Source organism: Syngnathus typhle, linkage group LG16, assembly GCF_033458585.1.
Source record: "Syngnathus typhle isolate RoL2023-S1 ecotype Sweden linkage group LG16, RoL_Styp_1.0, whole genome shotgun sequence".
Classification (NCBI taxonomy): Eukaryota; Metazoa; Chordata; class Actinopteri; order Syngnathiformes; family Syngnathidae; genus Syngnathus; species Syngnathus typhle.
In genome coordinates, this window is record NC_083753.1 from 3,215,269 (window position 1) to 3,236,462 (window position 21,194).

At 47.3% G+C, this 21,194-nt stretch overlaps 1 protein-coding gene across 1 annotated transcript in view; it reads left to right on the forward strand.

The window, feature by feature from the left end:
• The window catches only part of LOC133169101 (neuronal PAS domain-containing protein 3), an 87,366-nt gene that overhangs the window by 22,921 nt on the left and 43,251 nt on the right, over positions 1 to 21,194 (forward strand). The window contains exons 4-5 of the mRNA XM_061301009.1: positions 8,019 to 8,101; positions 18,987 to 19,076. Of these exons, the coding sequence (XP_061156993.1) occupies positions 8,019 to 8,101; positions 18,987 to 19,076 (173 nt within the window). The remainder of the gene's footprint in view (positions 1 to 8,018; positions 8,102 to 18,986; positions 19,077 to 21,194) is intronic.

Consider the following 21,194-nt stretch of genomic DNA (forward strand, 5'->3'; position numbering starts at 1 on the left):
ACGCACACACTTGCACATCATGACTTGACTTGCACCATATTTGGTCTTTAGAATATGAATAATTTGACTTTTTTTTAAGGCAGGTCTACTTGTGAGTGTGGTATGATGTTCACTATCAAGTGTCAGTATCATTCTTTTGCTATATGAGTAGATTTTAAAAGTATGTATGTTTTCACTGTTTTGTTCTTTCCCATCCAGTGACATTGTTTCCTATTTGTTGATGCTTCATGAGTGTGTGTCTGTTTGTGTATGTCATTCATTGTGTGTGTGTGTTTTCGGGTCTTCCTAAGTCCCGCATCAAAAGTCTACAGTTAGTACAAAATGCCGCTGCAAGGCTGCTCTCTCGGACAAGAAAATTTGATCACATTACCCCAATACTAGCCAACTTACATTGGCTTCCGGTCCATTTAAGATGTGACTTCAAGGTTCTTCTATTAACCTATAAATCGCTGCATGGCTTAGCGCCTTCATATCTCGTCGACCTAGTTGTTCCTTATGTTCCGTCTCGTAACCTTCGTTCGCAAAACGCTACCCTTTTAGCGACACCGAGGGCTAAGAAAATGTCTGCAGGCTCTAGAGCATTTTCTATTCGGGCTCCAGAGCTTTGGAATGCCCTACCAATGGATATTAGGACTGCTACCTCAGTAGAAACATTTAAGACACGTTTAAAGACACATTTCTATGACATGGCCTTTAACTAACCTGTAGTGGCCGATTCGGCTGGAGTTTGTTTTCTCTCCCTCTACACCCCCTCCCTCCCCCCTCCCCGGCCGGGGAGGTGGTTAGGTGGTACCCATGCTGACAGCGGCTATCTGGATTCTCGTGGCCAATTCAGGATAGGGGAACTGCAGCTCAACCTCCTCGAAGAGCACTGCCAGGACAATTGAGGGCTCCTTTCGGCAGCCCTCTGCTGTGACATGGACATCCACTTTTTATTTAATTGATTTTCATGTTGTATCATTTGTGCCCTCTCTGCATCCATTTCAACCTGGTGATCCTGAAAGGGGGATCCTTCCATCTGTGGTCCCTTCTCAAGGTTTCTCATTTTCCCCCTGCTAGGGGTTTTTAAGTTTTTCCTTGCCCTTTTGGGAGCTTAAGATCAGGGGATGCTTTGAGAATAATTGTCAATTTCTGTCTATGTGAAGCCCTTTGAGACTGCTTGTGATTTAGGGCTATACAAATAAACTTGACTTGACTTGACTTGACGTGTGTGTGTGTGTGTGCGCGCGTGTGTGTGTTTGTGTTCACGCATTCTGTTCCCATTTGTCAACAATTTTGCTAGGTGCATGTGTGCATACGCGCACGTGCGTGTGTCATGAGATGTGAGCTTGACAGCAAGTGGAGCTGCGTTTCATCCAGACTAAGGGATGTCAGAGTGAGCGAGCGAGCGAGGAGGGCGGTGATGGCGGGAGCGGCGTCCTCGTCTCGGCTCATCTCGGCTCATATGGCCCCGAATGCAGGCGGAATGTGGCTGCGTGGCCCATCAGAAGATCCCTTCCTTTTGGCACTGCACTTGCTTTGCTTCTGGCGAGCGGCAAGCTTGCGAGCGCCTTCGTCATTGCAAAAGAAAGGAGCAAACGTTGATGATAACCGAAGCCTCGGCCTCGCCCGCCGTATTTGCGCCCGGAAATGACATTGGGCATGTCTCGCCTCTTCCATCTGGGAATGTAATCGCCGTTGAGACAATGGCCGCAAGCCGGCGTGCCTTTATTTTGCCGGCAGACACAAAAGCCCAGCGGGGGGCATGGTTGAGTCGCATCACGCCGTAATGGCAGAAATTGTTTGTGAAAGACATGCCGGCCAATTAGCCGCGCGGTGCCGCTTTGCAGAATGCCGCCGACTTGTAAGTGGCTTTGACTACCCGGGAACGGTCGCTGGCGTGAAGCAGCACCGCTTCCTACTGGTTCTGTTTCCCAAATTGGTTTGTGTCGTTTGGGGCAAGGTTTTGCCACAATGAGCAGCATTTTGTCGCGGAACGCTGACACCGCCTTCAGATGACGCTCCAGAAAGTTTTGCCCAATCTGACCAAACAGAAAAATGACAATCCATCCATTTAGCGTCATGCTAACAAACGATACATTCAGGTGAGAACCCTGTGATTCTTGTTCTAGATAATTATTTTTCCATCCATCCATCCATCTATTTTTCCTATTGTCTTTATTTGATTTGCATTGTTTTTCTGTCACTTTGATTCTTCTAAAGTTTTGATTCTTTTCAGTAGCTTTCATTCTTGGTGACGTCGTTTTGATTTCATTTCGCTTTGACTCTTTCTTTCTTTTCCCGGAGCTCTACTTTGACGTTGCTGTTGTTTTGTTTCCGTCCTTGTCGATTTGCTTCGGCGTTACTGAAGTTTGGGTGCGCGCAAGTGTGTAACTAGAGAAATGGGGTTACCATGGCAACTGCCAGGACTCGTTGGCAGCTCAGCCTTTCAATGTTTGATCTGGAAGCTTCTGCGCGGCTCTCCCAGAAGTGTCCGTGCAAAAACACTTTTATCTATTTATTTGTTGACAAAAATGTTTGTTGATGCGCATGCCGCTTTGTAATTGCGCAGTTTACGCTTCAAGGCAACTCGGCTTCGCTCCAACGCGACCGCAACCCTCGAGAGGAGGAAGTGCTTTGGCAAATGGAATCGTCACAATACAAAATACTTTCAATGTTCAGGTGAAATTGCTATCAATTGGATTCTTTACATAAAATGAGTTTGCCACTTATTTCGTCAGCCAAGTGAATCAAACATTTTGAGAGTGGAGTCGATCTCTGAAGCAAGCGTTGGCTGCTCTAACCCGGGAGAACCTTCTTTGCCCTTGTCTGCGCTTCAAGGTCACCTTCAGCCCACACGAGTGACTCGTTGCCGTAAACACCCCCCCTCCCCCACCATTTTATCTTAATCAAGCTGAGTGATGTCATCACGCGTGATGCCGACTGGAACCGAAGCCAAGCGTCACTTTGTCAGCGCACCGACATGACCTTCACCGCAACCTTCGCCAAGCACGCTGGCTCAAATCCCTTCTTACCTGCGCACACACGTAAACACGCGCGCCCGCAAAAAGGGAAGTTTTTAATGTCTTTGCAAAAGCCAGCAAGAGAGTTGGAGGACGCAAAGATGAATGAATCAAACCAGATCAACTGGAGAAGGGGGAGGGGGTGCATGTTCACTGAACTGTGAAGTTCGGCCGCTATTTGTAGACTGGCGGCGGAAGTGGCCGGCTCATTTACTAATAACTTATCCTCCCCCTCCCACCACCCGTCTGTCGGCCACCCCATCAGCTTGCATCTTCATCCATCCATCTTCTAAATATAATCTTCTGTGTGCTCCATCGGTGAGTTCAACGCGTTTGGAATGTTGCGAGTGTATTTCATCTTCCATCCATCCATCCATCTATCCATTTTCGGGACCGCTTTGTCCCCACGGGGGTCATGGGCGTCCTGAAGCTTATCCCAGTAGTCATCGAGCAGTAGGCGGGGAACACCCTGAACTGGTTGCCAGCCAATTGCAGGGCACACAGAGACGAACAACCATCTGCACTCGCACTCACACCGAGAGCAATTTGGAGTGCTCAATTGGCCTACCAAGCATGTTTTTAGGATGTGGGAGGAAACCGGAGTGCCCGGAGAAAACCCACGTGGGCACGGGGAGAACATACAATCTCCACACAGGGAGGGCCGGAGGTGGAATTGAACCCGCATTCTCCTAGCTGTGAGCCAGACGCGCTAACCAGGGCACTACCTGTATTTCATCTTTCAAAGCAAAAACCCAGAAAAGAAACTTCGTGAAAAGATGAAGACAGGGACAACACAGACAGGATTCTCCCTCCGGAAGGGAAATGAAGACTGCCCCCCCCCCCCCCCAAAAAAAACCCGTCATTTCTCACTCTTGTCACACGATCTTTACGCACATTTGGCATCAATAAACTCGCCTTTCCTCGCAAGCAAGCTCATTAGGGAAAAGCCTGCGTAGTATGTGTGTACGCGCCAGCACTTGTGTCCAAAGTTTCGACTTTTCTTTTAGCCCTCCTTTGTCTTTTTTGACCTTCAACAACGTACACAATGAAGCAGATTGTAAACTTTTCAGTGTGGACCAGCTTTTATTGCAAGCTTATCAACTCGAAATCACTCGTAGAGTGTGCGCGCGTGTGTGTATGAGAGAGAGCTGTGCCTGAGCCCCGGGATGGGCATCATACATCATAGTTCTACTGTACCAGATAGCTTATCGCGAGCACGCACACACGCACACACATGCGCACTACGAGTTATTATTGTGTTTTTTTTCATTTGAGACTGCAAAATAAAACAAATTGGATGTGATTGTCAAGTACCGTTTTTTTCCATGTATAATGCGCCCCCATGTATAATACGCACCCTAAAAATGGCATGTTGATGCTGGAAAAAAGCCTGTACCCATGTATAATACGCACCCAATTTTTTTTTTTTTTTTTTAAGTCCCAATGATCGTCACACACACATCTGGGTGTGGTGAAATTTGTCCTCTGCATTTGACCCATCCCCGTGTGATTTTGATCCATCCCCTGGGGGAGAGGGGAGCAGTGAGCAGCAGCGGCGCCGCGCTCGGGAATCATTTGGTGATCTAACCCCCCAATTCCAACCCTTAATGCTGAGTGCCAAGCAGGGAGGCAATGGGTCCCATTTTTATAGTCTTTGGTATGGTCTTAACTAGGCTGGATGTATTTTTTTTTGTTGGCGTTAATTTCTCCGACTGCCTGTAAAGGCACCACCGCGATCAGATGAAAACAGAGGAAAACAGACATGTGAAAAAGGCGGCTCTGTATGGGAGAGAAGTTGAAGAGGAATATAAACACCCTTGGAAACCAAAACTTGCCCCTCGTCGTGACTCGGAGCCGCAACAAATGTTTCAGATTTGTATAGGGTACATTGTGACAGCAAACGAGCAGGTGATGGAGCAAGCGTCTGATACGAGAGCATTGCGTTCGTATGGAGCGTGTTTGAAGTGAACAGCAGAGACGAAAGGAACAAGGCAAAGTGTTGTGAAATAAAATATTACCTGTATACGCATTTTGTTATTTGCTGATTGTATTAAACTATCACATTCATTGTCAGTCAAGAAGAGGACTATTCGCATCGGATCCATAGTGCGCATGCGCAGTGATACTGCCTCCGTATGACGTCCAGTCCGCGATGGAGATTAAAAAACAAACAATATTTGACAATAACACAGGTTTCTGTTCCTGTCTTTGGTAATGTCACCTTGTCTTTTTGTTCCACGTCTTTGTCGGTCAGTCCTGTTGTTGGTTTTGTTAGAGAGTTATGTTAGTTTACCAAGTTTGTGTTTTGAGTTCCTCCAATGAACCCTGGTCCAAGCTGCACTTAGTTGCCCTGCTCCTTTCCACACTCCATCCGTGACAAGATTTTCTTCAAAAATTGTTGTACCATGATTTTCTTAAAAAAAGAATTAAAACAAAAATTGTACCTATGTATAATGCGCACCCCAGATTTTAGGACAATAAATTAGTTAAATTTTGCGCATTATACATGGAAAAAAACGGTAGTTTGTAAGGAAGCATCCTGTTGGTTTATCATGTCCACGTTAGCAGACAAGTGTGTGTGTGCGTGCGTGCGTGCGTGCGTGCGTGCGTGCGTGCGTGAGTGCGTGCATGTGGTTATGAGTATTTGGGCATGCACATTTTCAAAAAAGACAATTTAAAAAACTACCTATTGTTTGACTTTGAAATGCCTCATTGAGCGGACCCGCGCACATGCATGCACGCATGATTCATTTGCAATATTAACAGTCGTTCTTGTGTTTTGCGCACACACACACACACACACACACACACACACACACACACACACGTTTGAACACGCGCGCACTTGTTGCGAAGCGCTGAGAGCATGACCGCGGGGCTTTTATCATTTGCGGACTTTTCCTTCTTTTATTTTGTTGTTTTGAAGTCTCGGCGGTGCTCTTAGTGCGCCTTTATTTGGATGAAGATAATGATGACGACGATGAAGGTGAAGTGTACCCGGAATCATCATCGGGCGGTGGCGGGGACGAGCTTTCGGACGAGCTGCCCGATGAGCTGCCCGATGACATCATGATTGGCGATTCTCGGCACAGGAATAAAAGGGGGAGGGCGGGAGTTTCGATTTGGTCTAATGAGATCTGCGGGGACCTCACAAACACCTCGGGCCACAAAGACGCACACGCGCCATCTCGGCACCTGCGCGTCTGTCTGCTCCCGATGCAAATTATTGCACACGGCCGCCTTCTTCGACTTCATGTTGGTCTACTTCCCGTTTTCGCTCTGAAGTGACTCGAGTGAGTGGACTTCAGGGCAAATGTCACCATTAGCTTCCGCCAGCTCGCTGCGGCATATAGCATGGTCCCGCTCATTGTGATTAGCGTAGCGTGCGGCTAACCCAGGGGTGGGCAAACTTTTTGACTCGCGGGCCGGACTGGGTTCTAAATTTGGACCGGAGGGCCGAACCAGGAGCAGATGGACGTAGGCTTTGTGTGAAGTCATATAAGCGACCTGTAAAGGTCATTGCATAAAAGATTTTGGCCTTTAGTAGGTAGTAAAGCATGGATATTCCAAACAAGTTTTTTGAAAACAAATGCATTTATTAACAGCATTAAATTTTTTTTAATAATAATTCACTAAAAAACTGCTGATTCTCATAAAATACGACACTGTTATTATGAATAACAGTCTCCATCACTTCAGTGCCTGCAGGTCAGATTAATGAAAGATGTTTATCTTATGAGATCACATCAAACGGCAAACATTCTGACCAAATATATCATCTTGAAGAATCGGTGAAAGCATACATCCAAATAAAGTCATCAAAACAGCAACACGGTGAGGGGTATCTGAAAATCAGAGCAGAGTTTTAACTCACAAACACTTGGTAACAGAGGTGAGGAAACGGGAAACACTTCCTTAAAGTAAGCCTTAAGAACTTTACAGGTTAAGATTAGTCGCAAATAGGTGGTGCATCAATGTCCTTGAGCATCCTGCATTGTTTGAAAATGAGAATGGTCGCTAGTTTCAATCCCTGCTATGTGTACAAATCATATTCAAAATGCATTTTTTTACAATAAACTTGAGAGCCTCCCGTTCATTTTCAGTGGGAACAGTGTTGTTGGTCTCCCTTTTTTGCTAGTGCGTCATAGTCTGGAGTAAAATTTGTTGTGGCAATTCTTAGGAGAGATCCGAGGTGTTGGTCCGTTTACCTCGATCTGTGATGGGTTGATGTTGATGTGGCTGAACGTCACGTCGCGTACGTCGAGCCAAATTGGCCACTCTCTTTTAAACGCTCGGCACTGCTTTTCCTTGGGCGACTCATTTTAATGGAAGGATTCCAGGGGAAGGTTTGTGGGCGGCTTTAGCGCAAAACTGCATCTGAAAGCTCAGCGCGCGAATTACAAGAATGCAGATGTCACAGCCCACGATCTAAATTCGGGACTGATACGAATAGAGCGAGAGTGCGCCATGTCCGTACTACTGAGTACGTACACGCACTTGTGAGTGTGCGCCAAGCTTTCTGACACGGCTTCCGGTAGTGAATGCGCAGGCGAGCGCTTCGCCATCTACTGGGGAAACGCAGTCATTGCAGGCAAAATGACCAAAAAAAAAAAAAGTTTAATAATACAATTTGTTCAGGGTCGGCGGGCCGGATTAAACGGTCCCGTGGGCCGGATGTGGCCCGCGGGCCGTAGTTTGCCCACCCCTGGGCTAACCTGAAAAGCTGCCCGACCTCACTGGTTCCTCTTGTCCTGTGCAATGTGTGTTTGTCACGCCAGGCTGACTCAACCTCTGTGTGTGTGTGTGTGTGTACGTGTGCGTGTGTGCGTGCGGGCGCACATACATACACGTGTGTACGTGTGTGCGTGCGCGCGTGCGTTGTGCGTGCGGCTTTGCTTGTTTCAATGTGTCCGAGTCTCACCGGTCTTCTTCTGTCCTGTCCTGTGCTTTCTCCCTCCCCGTGTGTACGTGGGTGTGCATGTGCGTTTGCACGTGCGTCCTGGTGTGTGCGCGCAGCCATCGGCGGCCAGAGGAGGAGGACCCCCGGCGCGTTGGCCTCGGACATCTTTGAACCGCACCTGGGCAGCCACATCCTGCAGGTAGGACGGGCCCACAAACGTCGCAGTATTTCCCCCCCATCGCCGGCTTATTTTACCCAGGTGTTTAACATCTTTTTTTTTTTTCTTGTGACCAAAAACCTTTGTTTATAATTTTGTCACCGCAGTTCTAAGTGTCAGGCATTCCTGAATGTTTGCTGTGAGCTGCAGTTTTTCCTCTTTCAGCAATCCACCCTTATTAATTTTTTTGATGGAGCCAATCCCTTTTTTGACCAAACAGATAACGATAGCGAGAGCGGACAGCGTGACCAGGTCACATGATCAAACAGGAGCGACAGCGGGTGAACGAGCGCGGCGTGACGAGCAGAGGGCGCCGCGGTCGCCTCGCTCTAATCCCCCCGATGTGCTTGACATCCCATAATAAATCGTCATGATCCCCCCCCAAGAGTTTCCGCGGCAACCCCGCCGTGAATAAGTCCTGATTGAAGCCCCACCGCGTTTGGAAGTGACACCCGCAACGTGTGTTTTTGTCTTGTGTGTGAGGTGTCTTTTATTTGCGACGTTCAGTAGCGCTGATTGCCCACCGTCACGTGATGAACAGCATATTTGGCAACATAAGACAAAGAGAATGGCACTGTATATCAAGCGAGCACATTCCGTCACTTTTTGTACCTTAATGATAACGCTAGCTAGCATCTCTGGGCAGCCAAAGATGCCGCCATGTTGCTGCTCGCCTCCTATCGGAAAGACTCAAAATATTTTGGGGGGCTTTTGGTAAGATGCCCTGTATCGATAGGATAGGCTACGCTCCGGCGTTGACAAAAAAGACCAGATAGTTTGAGAAACGAGCAAGTTGCGGTTTGTTCTCGGTGCCTTTGATGGGAAAGTCGCCCCTGCCAACAGGGCTGCTCCATTGCGCCGTGTCCATCTGTGATTATTGTGCATTTCGCTGCTCCAACCAACGGTGATCGACCAATCGGAAGCCAGCATCGGGGGTCATGGACTTAGCATAGCAACAAACGCTATTTTAGCATTCACGGGAATCGTTTTTGGACAATTCTGCCGATTTCCAGACATATTTGAGCAAATTATGACATTAAGAGTACAACATGAGCCAAATGCCACCAACAGCTTGTATGAGGAGACGGAGGTGCGCCTTCATGGACAATGACCAGATAGCGAGCGCGTGAGTTAGTGTGTTAGCTTGCAGGTCAGCTAGCACCTAAACTAGTGTCCACCGCCTCCGCCGTCGGTGGCATCTTCATTAAGACATCTGGCCTCCGGATTTAATCTCCCCCGCTCAGCGCGTCGCTAAGCGAGCGGCCGGCATTCATTAGCGCCGCGCTCGGACACGATCAATCACGCTGCCTCGCTCGCGTTCTTCAAATGTCATCCCCAAACATCTCACAATCAATTAGGGCAACGATTAATGAGGCCAATTTGCAGACACGGCCGCCGCTGTCCCTCGTGCGTAAAGGTTAATATATGGACGTTTACATTTACGTGTAGGTGAGCGGGGCAACGCTCGTGAGCGCGCCGGCATGATTGTACGCGGGTGCGGCGTGGCGCGGACCAAAGACACTTCTATGCTAGTCTTTTATTTTTTATTTTTAGTCAGATATGCAGAGATTTCTGCTATTCATTTATTCATTTTTATCACTATTCTTTAAGACGTGACACCAACATCCAAGCAATTTCCCCCTTTTAGGAAAAAAAAAAATTAAACACAAACCTTTTGTGGCATTTTTGAAGAGCACCAAATTCAAATCATGAAATAAAAAGGCAACCAGGCGTTGGCTTTCCAGGGCGTCATTGCCGTTTGCGCCAAAGTGCCCCGAGTGGGTTTGCTGGTGCGCCTCGTTTGGATGCTTTTTGCTTTGACCGCGTAAATGACGATTCTGCTAGCAAGCCTTTTCTGTGTCGAATTCCTCCACATGCTCATCAGAAAGCTGCTTAAATTGAGGAAAGATATTAGGAAGTGTGCTTCGACTGTCATCCAGGAAACGACAAGGGATGTACGTGCGTGTGTGTGCATCTGCGTGCGCTCTCGCTCTCTGTCTCTCTCTCTGTCGCTCCCCCCTTCCTTCACTTCAGTAATGTGTGTCGCCCTTCATCCATCTGTAATGGCTCGCCGTCACTCTCATCCTCTCCGCTGTTATGTGCTGCAGCAGCTGGCAAGGGCGCTCTCCAGAGGTGGGCAGGGAGGGGGAGGGGCGGGGTTGTCGGCTTTATGGCTTGGCTCCTATCAGCAATCTGTTTCCCGCGTCCATCCGATTTGTTGCGTTGTGGATAGCCCCGATATTCTCGCGCTGTTTGTTTCGTCCTTGCCGGGGCGCTGGATTGTTGCCCTTAATGCTTGAAGCAACTTTTGGTTGGAGCAACTTTTCACAGCGCTTGGGGCGGCTTTGCCAAAAAGAGCACCTGGCGACTTTTGCCATGGAAGCTGCTGTGGCGACGCTCTTTCACTTATTTGTTGTCAATTTGTCATCGAATTTTTGCGACACCTTGTTATTGTTGTATCATGTTTGGTGAGGTCACAAGGCCAAATCAAGCTTCCTCAAACGTGCCGTCACTCAAACGTCTGGTTGTGCTTTCACCTTGGTGGAATGTCATTTCTTCTCCACTTGGTCACTCTCTCCACATTCTTTCTTTCTTTCTTTCTTTCTTTCTTTCTTTCTTTCTTTCTTTCTTTCTTTCTTTCTTTCTTTCTTTCTTTCTTTCTTTCTTTCTTTCTTTCTTTCTTTCTTTCTTCGGCTAATCAAAACGCATGAAGGCCGTCAGGCCAAATGAAGACAAATGGAGCACAGCGCCGCTTTGGACTCATTAGCCGTCCGGCGACGCCCTCCTCCTCCTCCGCACACCCACTTGCCGCCTTGTGCGACGACTCAATTTGGATGCCAGCGCAACAGCACTGCCGCTGGCCTCTCAGGGGAATGCGCCATGCTGCCCCAAACCCAATGGGTTCTCGCGAGCGGACTTGCAGTTCCGCCTGTGATCATCTGTGGTAGTAGAATCAATCCTTAAGGGAATGAGTTGTCATTTACAGATGCAGATATTTTGCTTTTGAAGTAATTTCCAAATATGTGCGAGTCCATCGACCGCGTCATCTTTTGGGGATGCGATAGCGTGAAATATTAGCATCGTCACTTCTCACCATTAATCATCAATAATGGTGATTAGCGTGAGTCCTGTGACTGATGAGTCGTCAGGACGTCCACTTCCTGCCGCTACGTCAATGCTAGGCTAGCGTCACGCCGCATCCATCAAATCGGTGTGGCCGTTTAACTTTCTCGCTAATCTTAAAGGTGATATCGAGACTGTGTCCCCAATGCACTGCTTGATATCCTGATGATTAGCAAAGTGCTTTACAACTCCCTTGTCTGTGTCTAAATCAGGCTCCACAGACACACACTCCCTGTGCTGTATGACCACAACACATGCTACATGTAGATATACTCAAACACAGACGTGTACATTCTTACTGTTTAAACACACTGCATGACAGTCACGACATGCTACGCTAATATGATGTAAGGCTCATTAATTGTGCCTAAAGACAAGACAGACACGACACTGGAAATGTGTGTGGGTGTTTGGTGGAGGATCTGTCTGTTTTCAAAGAACACACAAACGGAACGCAAGAGAGACGTTCAGTGTTTTGGATGCGTTTGGTAGGGTATGCTGAGGTTAATGTGACGACAAGAAGGAGAGCGTTTAAGGCGTCCATCCTTGGGTTTGAGCCTTTGAGCGGCAACACCTTTAACAAGCCAGCGGGTGTCATGTGACCTGTCAATATTTCACAGGTCATAGCTAACGCTAAAAGCTGCTTTTCATTGTCGAGCGATAGCAAAGCTTCCTCTTCTTTGCGCGTTTCAAAGGCATTAATTGTTATCGACTAACAACGGACCAGTCGCTGGCCAAAGTCAAAGTACATTTGGAGAGCAATCTACTGGTCGCCATCCATCATTGGAACCTATTGAGATGGCGGATTGGTTGCTTGTAACGTGATGATGAGTGTGTTTTTGCTTTGGCGTCCTCTTGCTCGCTGTGTCAACCCCATCTTGGCATTATTGACCGTTGGCCTTTTCTGACTTTGTTGTGCTCTCACCTCGCTCGCCCCCTCCCTGCTCGCCTGGCCTCCCGCCCGCAACCCCCCCCCCCAACCCTAACCCCCCACAAACGATCAATAACTTCATCCTGATCGTTCTATCGCCAATCAGCAGCAAGTTGGCCTTTTGGACTTGGCAGTAATGGCGCAAAAGTTGACCTTTGCGGGACGAGCGTCAGGAAGTGCCTCAGCGAGACAGGAAATAGAGGAATGCAAGAAGTACGTGACCTGCTCTGATTTCAACTTCCAAATGGTTCTAGTTCAAAGCTGCCGTTGGGCTTTCAAATCAGGTTTGTGCTCTGGAGGCTTCACCTTCCACCCGGCCGGAATCGGGCAAGGCAAGGACATTTCTTTGGTTCTTCCTCATCTTGTGCGCCCATCTTCTCCCTGAATTGCTTTTAATCACACCTGCTAGTCCTGGCTTGATTTCTTTACTTGTGCCTTTTGCATACATCACATTATTTTCTTTTACCATTCATTTCTCATGGATACACACACACACAGACATTTTCCATTTGTCACTACGAGGCAGCTCAACAGTAAAATTGAAACAGTCTGTTCTGAATGGTTAAAAGATGGCCTCATCTTCATTGCGCGTATGAGGTTGGGCGATCGATGCAGTAATCTGCAGAAGGAAGGTGGCAAGCAGCGAGAGAGTGAAAGAAGCGTTCGGCAGCTCTCTCAATCAATGGCACGTGCGCGGGCAGGTGCATGTCACGCTGCCTTCTGTGGGTGTAGGAATCTGATGTCAACACACCACTTTGATCACAATCAATTATTTATCACTGGTGTCGGCTAGCACTCTTAGCTCATGCTAATCTGTACTAATACCGTTAGCCAAGTCGAGTCTGCATGATGTTAAAGACTAATGGCTATTGTAAAAATGTGCTCGCTGCGGTGACGTTGCATGCTGATGCTAATCTGGGCAAAAGCTGCTAGCAATCGCTAATTCATGCTGATAATGTTTGACACGGGCAAATAACCTTTATAGATACATACACACACACATATATATAGTATATACAGGACTCTCAGAAATTTTGAATATTGTGATAAAGTTCTTTATTTTCTGAAATGCAATTAAAAAAACAAAAATGTCATACATTCTTGATTCGTTACAAATCAACTGAAATATTGCAAGCCTTTTATTATTTTAATATTGCTGATTATCAAAGTCAAAGTCAAAGTCTGCTTTATTGTCAATCCCTTCACATGTCAAGACACACAAAGAAACCGAAATTACGTTTCCTCTATCCCACGGTGACGAGACATAGTACACGATAGACATACAAGTAAACGACACAAAATAAAAACAAGAAAGCACAAACAATAAATAATAAGACTGATGAATAAATAATAAATAAACAAATAACACAATAAATAAGAGGAGCAAAACGGAGCCAGTGTGCATACAGCAGACAGTAAGCATAGCGCAAAGTACAGGACGCTACGCAGAAAGGGGGAGAGACTTCAGGATCCTAACAGCCTGGAGTATGAAGCTGTTGGTGAGTCTGGTGGTGCGGGAGCGCAGGCTCCTGTACCTCTTCCCAGAGGGCAGAAGATCAAACAAAGAGTGAGCGGGGTGACTCACATCACTCACAATCGTGGTCGCCTTGCGGGTGAGATGGGAGATGTAAATGTCTTTCAAGGAGGGGAGTGAAGCACCAATAATCTTACCAGCCGTGTTCACTATGCGCTGCAGGGCCTTCATGTTGTAGTCAGTGCAGCTACCACCCCAAACAGCAATACAGCTGGAGAGGATGCTCTCAATGGTGCCACGGTAAAAAGTAGTCATGACGGCCAGAGGAGCGCTCGCTCGCCTGAGTTTCCGCAGGAAGTACAGGCGGCGCTGGGCCTTCTTCGCCAGTGATGCGGTGTTGGTGGACCAGGAGAGATCCTCACTGATGTGCACCCCCAGTAACCTGGCGCTGCTCACTCTCTCCACCACAGCACCGTCGATGGTCAGCGGCAGGTGTTGGGTGTGACCCTCCCGGAAGTCAACAACAATCTCCTTGGTCTTGTCGACGTTCAGCAGGAGGTTGTTGTCCCTGCACCACGTGGTCAGAAGGTCAACCTCCAACCTGTAATGAGTCTCGTCTCCCTTGGTGATGAGACCCACCAGAGTCGTGTCGTCAGCAAACTTCACAATGCGGTTGTCGCTGTAGGCTGCAGTGCAGTCATGCGTCAGCAAGGTGAAGAGCAGAGGACTGAGCACGCAGCCTTGGGGGGCCCCTGTGCTCAGCGTGATGCTGGCGGAGATTTTGTCGCCAACACGTACCACCTGTGGCCTCTGACAGAGGAAGTCCAGTAGCCAGTTGCAGAGGTAGGTATTGAGGCCCAGCTTGTCGAGTTTGCTGATGAGACGTTGTGGCACAATGGTGTTGAAGGCAGAACTGAAGTCCACAAACAACAAATTATGGCATACAGCTTAAGAAAACTCAAATATCCTATCTCAAAATATTAGAATATCATGAAAAAGTAAACGAGTAGGGTATTCAACTAATCACTTGAATCGTCTAATTAACTCGAAACACCTGCAAGGGCTTCCTGAGCATGGAGAAACACACAGCTTGGTTCAGTAAACTAAATGACAAGTATGGGGAAGACTGCTGATCTGACTGCTGTCCAGAGGACCGTCATTGACACCCTCCATCATGAGTGTAAGACACAAAAAGAAATTTCTCAAAGAGCAAGCTGTTCACAGAGTACAGTTTCAAAGCACATCCACAAATAGTCTGTTGGAAGGGGGAGATGTGGCAGGAAACGCTGCACAACCAAGAGAGATGACCGTGGCCTTCACAGCATTGTGAAGAAGAGTCGCTTCCAGAATTTGGGGCAGCTTCAAGGACAGTGGACTGAAGCTGGAGTCCAAGTGGCCAGCTAGTGGTAGAGTGTCCGGCCTGAGACTGGAAGGTTGTAGGTTCAAACCCTGGCCGGGTCATACCAAAGACTATAAAAAAATGGGACCCATTGCCTCCCTGCTTGGCACTCAGCATTAAGGGTTGGAATTGGGGGGTTAAATCACCAAATGATTCCCAAGCGCGGCACCGCTGCTGCTCACTGCTCCCCTCTCCCCCAGGAAATGGATCAAAATCACATGGGGATGGGTTAAATGCAGAGGACAAATTTCACCACACCCAAATGTGTGTGTGACAATCATTGGGACTTTAACTTTAACTTTTTTTTTTAAGTATTAAAAGCCACTGTTCACATACGTGAACATACAATAGCCGTATTCCTATGGTCAAGCCACTTCTGAAGCGTCTGACTTGGGCTATGGAAAAGAAGCACTGGACAGTTGCAGAGTGGTCCAAAGTCTTCTTTTCAGATGAAAGCAAGTTTTGTATTTCATTTAGAAGTCAAGGCACCAGAGTCTGGAGAAAGGCTGAAGTGGAGCAAAATCCAAGTTGCTTGAAATCCAGTGTGAGATTCCCACAGTCAGTAAAAGTAATGCGGACTCTGTACCGGTCCGTTGTGGTAAAGAGAGAGCTGAGCCAAAAGGCAAAGCTCTCAATTTACCCGTTGAGTTGCGCTCCTACCCTCACCTATGGTAAAAGAACGAGAGCCCGGATACAAGCGGCCGAAATGAGTTTTCTCCGCAGGATGTCCAGGCTCTCCCTTAGAGATAGGGTGAGACGCTCGGTCATCCGGGAGAGACTCAGATTAGAGTCCCTACTCCTCCACTTGAGAGGAGCCAGATGAGGTGGCTCGGGCATCTCATCAGGACGCCTCCTGGATGCCTCCCTGGGGAGGTGTTCTGGGCATGTCCCACCAGTAGGATACCCCGGGGACGACGGGTTTTGTCACGATACGATATAATATCGATACAAAGAACTACGATACGATATTTGCCGATATCCTAAAGCCTGCTGCGATTCATTCACGATATATCGCGATATAGTGCTCTACGATCGATTTTTTTTTTTTTTAATAAAAAATATAGAACAATATCCTGATTTATAACAATTCATACGCAAAATCAACAAGGTACTGCAAACTCTTTATTTAGGAAATTACAAGAGTATTGTAGTATACAAAGTGCTTATTTTAACACTGAACTTTGATGTCGTGTTTTTTCTTTAAATGTGCGGCGAGATTTGTGCTCCCTGAATATTTGATCACTGCATGGCAGGATTTACAAACTGCACGTGTCTTGTCCGTTGAGCCATCTTTTCTTTGGAATCCAAAGTGCTTCCAAACGAATGACTTGAAGCCTAAAGGGGAGCAAATTTCCTTGTCTTTTTGGACACTAGCCATAGCACCAGCCCAGGAGCCGCGTACTAGTTGTCGACTCCCCTTTCACGTGCGTGCTCTGCTCACAACATAACACGCGCAGTGCGCTCTCGGAAAGAGGAAGCAAGCAACAATGAACTGGATTTCAAAATAAAGTCGCGTCTAATGTCCGAGGTCAAACACGGCGATATAAATCGATGTTTACCTTTAGCATCGATGCCAATAAATCGTAGAGCATTATATCGATTAATCGATGTATCGTTACACCCCTAGTCACGAGCTATGGGCCGTGACCGAAAGAACAAGATCTCAGATACAAGCGGACGAAATGAATTTCATCCGCAGGGTGTTCGGGCTCTCCCTTAGAGATAGGGTGAGAAGCTCGGTCATTGTCGAGCCGCTGCTCCTCCACATCGAGAGGAGCCAGATGAGGTGGCTGGGCATCTCATTAGGATGCCTCCTGGGCGCCTCCTCGGGGAGGTGTTCCAGGCATGTCCCACCGGCAGGAGACCGTGAGGACGACCCAGGACGTGCAGGAGAGACTATGTCTTTCGGCTGGCCTGGGAACGCCTTGGGATCCCCTGGGATTAGCTGGATGAAGTGGCTCGGGAGAGGGAATCTGGGTGTCTCTCCTAAAGCTGCTGCCCCCGCAACCTGACCCCGGATAAGCGGTAGAAGATGAATGGATGAATGGATGCCGATATATGTGTGTGCGTGTGCGTGTATGCAGATACATTTGCGTTATCATAAAGTCAAAGTTGTTTTGTTATGACTTCAAAAGTGCTGAAGCTTTTTCAACATTTTCATTCTGCTTAATAGGACAAAGCAATTTATTGTGACTCACACACACGCACACACACACGCACGCACACACACACACACTATTAAGTCAATACAAGCGGTCCACACAACAAATAGAATAAATAAATGTACAATCAAAATTGCAATTACCTGCGGAATTTGTGAAGGGCAAACAAATGTGCGCCACCCCCTTGCTCACACACACGGCGTTAGCGTTCTAGTTAGCATGCTGAAATGAATACAGTTAGAGCCAAAGCAATTTCCTTTTATTTATCTTAGCAGCCGTGCATAAATTAAGGCAAGGGCATCCGGGCAATTAGCATAATTACTAGGAGGCGGTCAGTGCCTCTGTGATTTCGCATTGGCGGCGCGGGTGCGAGGCAAGGGAACGTGTTTGTTGTTTTCTTCACGTGTGTGAGTGGCCATCTCTTGTGGTCCTTCTGTTACACACACACACACGCACACACACACACACACACCTCGGGGCCCAGCGCACACGCACGTATTATTAATATGCAAATAGGCTGGTGGGAGAAACAAGCGGCGGGCCTTGAAAACAAAATCCACGTCCGACAGGTGAGGTCAGCGACGCTCGCCGCTACCGTCAGAACACAAACGTCTTTTTATGCAAGGACAACTCTGCCGACAAAAGGCTTGGCTTACTTGGACACCTGCGCACGCGCACACACGTCACATACGTTGCCATTATGAGAGTGCTTCACTCGTGTGTGCCAGAGCGATTGAAAGAAAGTTCAAGTTGAGAGTTTATAGTAGAAACACATTGACATGCGTGGGGGGGGGGGCAATATAAGTTGTTTTATTAATCGGTTATCGTTATTTTTTCTGCCAAAACCCGGTCCTAGTATAATGTTGGTTTTTACAACAACATATCTGCCAATCGTCAGGTGAGATGGGTGCTGTAATTAAAGGGTACCTTTGGTCATTAGCCATATTAACATTTTTCTATTCTACGAATATGTCTTTTCTACAGAACTAATCGTTGTATTCATTTATTCCTACATCATTACTCACATTACCCTTAAATTTCAACATAATCGATTTCTTATAAAGGTAGTATATAGGCCTGATTGGAGCGGCCTAAAACAGAATCAACTTTGTGACGTCATATCCGGGGCGCCATATTTCTTCCCCAGGCAGCAAAAGTGCCGGTCAAAGGGCAATGTTTCAGGCTATATATCTCTTGTCCCTAAGAGTTGTTGTGTTATTTCGTTTTTGATATTGTACGTTTACTTTATAGTATAAAGTAGACAATATAAAGTTTATACTAAATCAGTGTCTGCGTTATACAGTTTGAACAAAGGTACACTTTAAGGTGTGCCTGCGCACGCGTCATTCGGCTTACTCACTGCAATCATGTAGAGAAGCGCACACATCTGCTGCGCGCATGCGCTCATGTGATACGTGGCCCCCTCGGAGCGTCACGACGTGATCTTCACATCAATCCGCCATTAGACACGCTTGTCTGCCCGTCTCCGCATTAAGCACGAGACCATCGCGTTTGTTTGCGCGCCAAACGGCAACTCTGACGGGAGGCTCCCCCAAAAGTCCCTACGTCACTCGCCATCACAAGCACGTGTTGCCATTTGTTGGCCAACGCGTCGGTGCCTCCTTCAAGCGAACACTAACGTGTGATCGCTAGCGCCTCGTGGCGGGCGGCACCCCGACGCTTATGTGGTATTGATCTCATTGGCTGATGGCGTTGACCATATTGATTGATTATTGACCCCGCCTTTGCCTTATTGTTGTAGTATGTTTTCTTTCCAGTCTCTGGACGGCTTTGTATTTGCACTCAACAAAGAAGGCCGCTTCCTCTACATCTCTGAGACCGTCTCCATATACCTGGGACTCTCGCAGGTCAGTCCACGCCGTCCATGCAGCTAACAAAATAAGCGTTGATGTCAACAAAAAATGAGTTGAGCGTAAGCGGCAATGCAACACATTCCTCATGATTGCACAAAGGGGCAACTCTTATTGCGCTGGACAGTTTGCAGTCTGGGCTATGTAAGTATTATACTGCCCCCTGGTGGCCAGGATCTAGTCCGGATATCGCCGTCTTCATACCTCTTGGTGCGCAAAATGGAAATGCAGATGTTGCTCTCCTTTCTAAGGGCAACATCTGCATTTGAATCTTGACGTCCATACTGCCACGTGTGTCCGTCAATTTTTTTAAGTGTGATTGCTTTTGGCTTCACTTTTTGTTTTTTCTGACCAATCGGGCCCTGTTTAATTAATCTCATTTGGTCAACAATTTTTATTCTGTGTGTGCGTGTGCGCATGTGCGCGAGTCAGCTCGCGAACGAGCCACGCTTCCCTATCCGTGCACTCGCCGCGGACTCCTCGCTTTAATGGAAGCACCAAGGTCAGGTTTCTATGCCCAATATTTACATTGAGATTTTCAGTAGTTTTCAATGTGGAATGACTATTTAACACAGCTTGTGCTGTAGAGCGCCACAATGTGGCAGAGATATGTATTGCAATGACCCAGTCACTCAAGTCACCAGCTGAAAAATGGCTCTGTATCTTCACCTGGCCTAGTTGGGCAAGTGGTCGGTGGTGACGTGGGGGCAGGATTATGCAAATCGGCGGCGCTGTGATGTCTCAGTTGGCACGTAGCGTTGTGTTAGTTGCACGTTCATTCCAAACAATTCTGCACTTGAATGGAGTTAGAAGTGTACGTGGCTTGAAAATGATTGTGGATCTTCACCGGGCCTTTCCGTGCAAATCGCTCAGTGTGACCTTCCAATGGGCGTCATAGGCGACCACGCAACTATCGGTTGCGCATCGAGGCCGAGGTGAGCTCACTGATCACATCTTTGGCAGGAAACTTCAGCCTTATGCTGACTCTCACAATTAGCCTGATTTGTGAAAGTTGACCAAGCAACTGCTGCTGTATGATGCATTAAAGAAATCATGCTTTTTTTTTTCGGCAATTTTTGACGCATACAATTTTACTGACATGAGCTCCGCCATTGTAACGAACCTGTAATTTAATTTAGTCTTTTCTTGCGTCGTGTTATTGCGGAAAATAAATCCGGTTGAGGACTCGTTGCTTTGTCAAAAAGCTTTTTTAGGGGACCAGCCCTCAAATTGATGGTGCCGCCATCAAGTTTAAGAATCATCAGCGACAAAGAAGATGGCGGAGGGTGTGGAAGCGCCGTACAGTTAAAGGCTGCACGCCAACACGGCTAAGATAAAAGCCAAAGAACAAGATAAGGTTTGCTTGCATGACAATTAATCAATTATTTGATAGACATCATCAATCAATGCCGGAAGCGCAATTAATCCAGGGAGGGAGAACAAGGGAGGCAAAGGGAGTAGGCTTCCTATCCCATTCACCAAAGCCATCGCTGCGAGCAACTCTCGTGCGCATTCTCTTTCATTTTGAGGTGACCTCGACAAGGACGCTGTATGTTGCAATTCTGCTCTTCAAAAAAGTCTCTGTTTTTTCCATTTGTCATTTGTTTCAGTCGCCTGCAAAGTTGCAAATGTCTGACGTTTCCTCAAAGACAAAGACCAATCTTTGGAAGAAACCTTTGCAAACTGCGCATGTCTATTTCTATCCATGTCAGAAACGGCCGATGGACCGCGTAAATATTAAGCAGCGCAAGTGGATGCGGAATGCTATTCAAGTACTTCAGATGCAAATGAAGTCGATCATTTTTATTGACACGCCCGATCGATGAGCGGCAGAAGGTCAACGTTCCCCCTGGAGACTGCGACGCAATTTCAATCGAAACCCCAGAGGAGGTCGCACGTGTCCTTGGCGCACTGCCGGGCCACTGTGCGTGTGCGCATGTGAGTGCCTTGCAAGTAGGTCCGCACAACATATTGGAAAAATTATATAATATGCGTATGGCAAAGACACACAATAAGTTTCTCATGGAATCGTTTGCTTTGAGCCAAATTGGACCAGTGGGACGCAAACTTAAATACAGTGGAGCCTCGGTTTTCGAACGTCCCGGTTCTCAAACA